This window comes from Salmo salar, chromosome 02 (assembly GCF_965601325.2).
Source record: "Salmo salar chromosome 02, fSalSal1, whole genome shotgun sequence".
In the NCBI taxonomy this organism is placed as follows: Eukaryota; Metazoa; Chordata; class Actinopteri; order Salmoniformes; family Salmonidae; genus Salmo; species Salmo salar.
The window spans coordinates 96,580,001-96,585,000 of NC_138292.1; the positions used below are offsets into that span (position 1 = coordinate 96,580,001).

At 47.0% G+C, this 5,000-nt stretch overlaps 2 protein-coding genes across 2 annotated transcripts in view; both read left to right on the forward strand.

The window, feature by feature from the left end:
- The window catches only part of LOC145850488 (voltage-dependent T-type calcium channel subunit alpha-1H), a 34,011-nt gene extending 30,104 nt beyond the window's left edge, over positions 1-3,907 (forward strand). The window contains exons 8-9 of the mRNA XM_082968375.1: positions 2,747-3,350; positions 3,768-3,907. Of these exons, the coding sequence (XP_082824501.1) occupies positions 2,747-3,350; positions 3,768-3,826 (663 nt within the window). The 3' untranslated portion in view covers positions 3,827-3,907. The remainder of the gene's footprint in view (positions 1-2,746; positions 3,351-3,767) is intronic.
- The window catches only part of LOC106592863 (voltage-dependent T-type calcium channel subunit alpha-1H), a 72,334-nt gene continuing 71,194 nt past the window's right edge, over positions 3,861-5,000 (forward strand). The window contains exon 1 of the mRNA XM_045712369.2: positions 3,861-3,984. The gene's annotated coding sequence lies outside the window, so the exon portion shown is untranslated. The remainder of the gene's footprint in view (positions 3,985-5,000) is intronic.

A 5,000-nucleotide genomic window follows, 5' to 3' on the forward strand; every position in this document is an offset into this window, starting at 1 on the left:
GGTCAGATGTACTTGGATGTGTCGTGTCAGCGTTTGTCTGTTGTTTGCTAATCTTGCCAATGAATTTAAAAAACATAATAATAGCCTTCCCTGTGGCTCAGTTGGTAGAGCATGGTGTTTGCTACGCCAGCATGGTGTTTGCAACGCCAGGGTTGTGGGTTCGATTCCCACGGGGGGGCCAGTACAAAAGAATGCATGAAATGAAATTAAATGTATGCATTCACTATTGTAAGTCGCTCTGGATCAGAGCGTCTGCTAAAATGACTAAAATGTAAAAAATGTAAATGATTCAATGAATGATGGAGCTGAGTTTGCCTTTTCCCCCAAAATGTCATTGAAGGTCCTCCAACGTTTTTTTTTACTATCTTTGTGTTATTTATCTTTGTTTCATAGTGTAGTTTCTTCTTTAGTCACATGATTTCTCAATATGCAGTAGGTTTGCCAATCGGTTGTACAGCCGGACTTATTTGCCGTTCATGTCACAAAATCCTTCGTTGTGTTGCAGGGAAGACCAAAATGCCAGCGCGAGTTGTGGATACTCATATTTTAATTAACAAAAAAAGAGTAAAGCATCCACTTGACAAAACAATAAATGATAACCACAACACTAAACAGTTTTGCAGGCTCACCAACGCAGTGCAAAAACAACTACCCACAAAACCAAGTGACAAACATACTCCTACATATATGACTCCCAATCAGGAACAACGATCCCCAGCTGTTCCTGATCAGGAGTCACAAGACCAACACAGAACAATCACACACACAAGACTGCCCACGTCCTGACACCAAAACTATTACAACAGCTCCATCTGCTGGTCAGGACGTGACAGTACCCCCCCCCTCAAGGTGCAGACCCCGGAATGCACCTAACAACAAAAAAAACACCAACAAACAAAATCCCCAACAAAACCCATAAACAATAAGGGAGGGTGGCTGCCGTCAACAACGGCACTGTGCGATACACCCTCCCTCCCCAACCCACCTATCCTGGAGGTGGCTCAGGTGCAGGACGTGGACCTTGCTCCACCATCGGCGTCGCCCACTTCGGTGGCGCCAATAGCTGCGCCAGGCAGACGGACCCCTCGGGCTGGGCCGGAGGGACAGGAGGGCCCCTCGGGCTGGGCCGGGGGACAGGAAGGGCCCCTCGGGCTGGGCCGGGGGACAGGAGGGCCCCTCGGGCTGGGCCGGGGGACAGGAGGGCCCCTCGGGCTGGGCCGGGGGACAGGAGGGCCCCTCGGGCTGGGCCGGGGGACAGGAGGGCCCCCTCGGGCTGGGCCGGAGGGCAGGAGGGGCCCCTCGGGCTGGGCTGGAGGGCAGGAGGGCCCCTCGGGCTGGGCCGGAGGGCAGTCTGGCCACTCCGGGCAGTTCAGCGCAGTCTGGCCACTCCGGTAGTTCAGCGCAGTCTGGCCACTCCGGCAGTTCAGGGCAGTCTGGCCACTCCGGCAGTTCAGCGCAGTCTGGCCACCTCCGGCAGTTCAGCGCAGTCTGGCCACTCCGGCAGTTCAGCACAGTCTGGCCACTCCGGCAGTTCAGCGCAGTCTGGCCACTCCGGCGACTGTTGACTGGCGGGCAGCTCCGGCGACTGTTGACTGGCGGGCAGCTCCGACGACTGTTGACTGGCGGGCAGCTCCGACGACTGTTGACTGGCGGGCAGCTCCGACGACTGTTGACTGGCGGGCAGCTCTGACGACTGTTGACTGGCGGTGCTGGGCTGACGCACTAGACTCCTGATGCGTGGGGCTGCTACTGGACGTGCCAGCCTGGAGACACGCACCTCCATGCTAGTGCGTCTAGCGGGAAACACCGGACCGAAAGGGCGCACTGGCGTTCTTGAGCGCAGGGTTGGCATCACCCCTTCCGGCTCGATGCCTACTTCGCCCTGGCACATGCGGGGCGCTGGTACCTTGCCTACCGGCCGGAAAATCCCAGGCCTCACCACAGCCCCAACCCCAAAGCACGGGACCTGTCCAGTCTGCCCTACAAGGGTACGGGGAGCTGGCCTGGGGCTGTAATCTCGCCCCGCCAAATAGCCCTTGTGCCCCCCCCTAAAAAATTATTTGGGCTGCCTCGGGTTCTACCTGCCTCCCAGGCAGGTTGTCACAGTGGACCCGCAACTGCTTCCATGTCCAGTCAATCCTCGCCGTCAACACCTCCAGCGACCAGGAATCCATCACCTCCCGAGCGCGCTGCTTCCAACATTCCTCCCTCACTTGCCTCTGTCCTCTTTTCCGCTGCTTGGTCCTTTGGTGGTGGGTAGTTCTGTCACAAAATCCTTCGTTGTGTTGCAGGGAAGACCAAAATGCAGCGTTAGTAAAGATGTGATCAATACATATTGATGATTTCATTCATGTGCTGTTTGGACCTACCCTGGTAGGTTGATTGATAACCTGAACCTGGTTGTAGGCACTGGTTACAGATTGAATCTTTCTCTTGAGTGGGCAGGCTGATGAAAAGCCAGTCAATATTTAAAATCATCCAGAAAATAGACCTCTCTATTGATATCATCACATTAAATCGTCTCTAAGCTTTACAGGTTCTGAATATATGTGTATGTGTGGTAACTATGTGTGTTGTCGTCGTCCTGGTAACTATGTGTGTTGTCGTCCTGGTAACTGTGTGTGTGTTATCGTCCTGGTAACTGTGTGTGTTGTCGTCCTGGTAACTGTGTGTGTTGTCGTCCTGGTAACTATGTGTGTGTTGTCATCCTGGTAACTCTGTGCGTTTGTCGTCCTTCCCTCTCCAGGTGGGCTCGTTCTTCATGCTGAACCTGTGCCTGGTCGTCATAGCAACCCAGTTCTCGGAGACGAAGCAGCGGGAGAACGCCCTGATGAGGTCGGAGCAGCGCGCCCGTTACCTCAGCAACGCCTCCACTCTGGCGTCCTATCAGGAACCGGGGTCTTGTTACGAGGAGACGCTGCGTTACATCGGTCATCTGTACCGTAAACTGACCCGCAGAGCCGCCCGGGTCGTCAAGCGCTTCTCCACGCCCACGCCTCGCCGCACCTGTCCCTGTTGGACACGCCAACGCACACCCAAAGGAGAGGTGAACGGACTGGCCAATCGGCACTCGGGACACGCTCACGGTGTCTTCCACCTTGCTCATTGTCGTCCTCCTCCTCCTCCTCCTCTTCCTCGTCCGTCTAACTCTGTAGGGGTGGAGATGAGTAACGGGGGTAACGGGGGAGTAGGGAGGAAGGGCGGGGAGTTAAACTACCCCTCTATCTACCCCCACGACCTCTACGACCTGACCCCTGACCCCGGCTACGTGACCTCCGGTGGGAGGGGCCACGCCGTCTCAGTGGAGGCGCTCAGCAAACTGCAGCAACTGGTGTTAGAACACGATAAGAGTGAGTGTGTGTGTTCTCAGTGTGTGTGTTCTCAGTGTGTGTGTGTGTATGTGTGTGTGTGTGTGTGTGTGTGTGTGTGTGTGTGTGTGTGTGTGTGTGTGTGTGTGTGTGTGTGTTCTCAGTGTGTGTGTGTGTGTGTGTGTGTGTGTGTGTGTGTGTGTGTGTGTGTGTGTGTGTGTGTGTGTGTCTCAGTGTGTGTGTTCTCAGTGTGTGTGTTCTCAGTGTGTGTGTGTGTGTGTGTGTGTGTGTGTGTGCGTGTGTCGTGTGTGTGTGTGTGTGTGTGTGTGTGTGTCGTGTGTCGTGTGTGTGTGTGTGTGTGTGTGTGTGTGTGTGTGTGTGTGTGTGTGTGTGTGTGTGAGTCTAGTAACGTCTCTCCATCAGGTGTGTGTGTTGACAGTCTGGCGTTACCGTTTTCAGAGGCGGAGCACTGGGAGTCGTTGCCTGTGCCCCTACTGCGTCCACGACGACCAGCTTAGTGACAACGACCATGCCGATTTTGAACCAGGCAACCAGCGCCACGGCAACCAGAGCCCTGGCCGCGGTAACAGCCTCCGGCGTGTAGATGGACAGGCCCTGAGGCCAATCGGAGAGCTAGTTGGGGTGGTGGGCGGAGCTACAGACCAGGTTGGAGCATGTAAGACTGTAGGACTTATTGACGTTGTCAATGATCATCTAGTTAGACTGATCTGATCTATACCTGCCTGGGTTTTAGATATCGTAGGATATTCCATGTTATGTTTGTTTCTTCATACATGTAAGAAATGTACTTTACAAATTATTACTATTATAGTATGATGTTATGATTATGATTTTATTATTATTATTATATTATTGTTATTACTATTAATGTAATTACTATTATTACGATTATTACTATATAATTAATTTGATTATTATATTATTATTATTATTATGAGTATTATTATTATTTTATTATTATTTTAGTATATTATTATTTAGTTATGAGTATAATTAGTATTACTATTATTATGTTATTACTATTGTTACTATTATTATATTATTACTATTATTATATTACCATTATTATTATATTACTATTATTTTATTACACTATTATATTATTATTGCGATTATTATATTATTATTACTATTATCATTACTATTGCGATTATTATATTATTATTACTATTATTATATTATTACTATTATTATTATTATTATTGCTATTATTATATTACTATTTATTATTATTACTATTATTATATTATTATACTATTATTATATTATTATACTATTATACTATTATTATTACTATTATTATATTACTATTATTATATTATTATTACTATTATTATATGATTACTATTATTATATTATTATAACTATTATTATAGTATTATTATTATCGCTATTATTATATTATTATTACTACTATTATACTATTACTATTGTTATTATTATTATTATTATTTCTATCTTATATTATTATTACTAATATTATAGTATTATTACTATATTACTAGTATTACTATATTGCTATTATTATGAGTATTATTATTACTATTATTATAGTATTATTACTATATTACCAGTATTACTATATTGCTATTATTATGGGTATAATTATTACTATTATTATATTATTATTATATTACTAGTATTACTATACTGCTATTATTCTGAGTATTA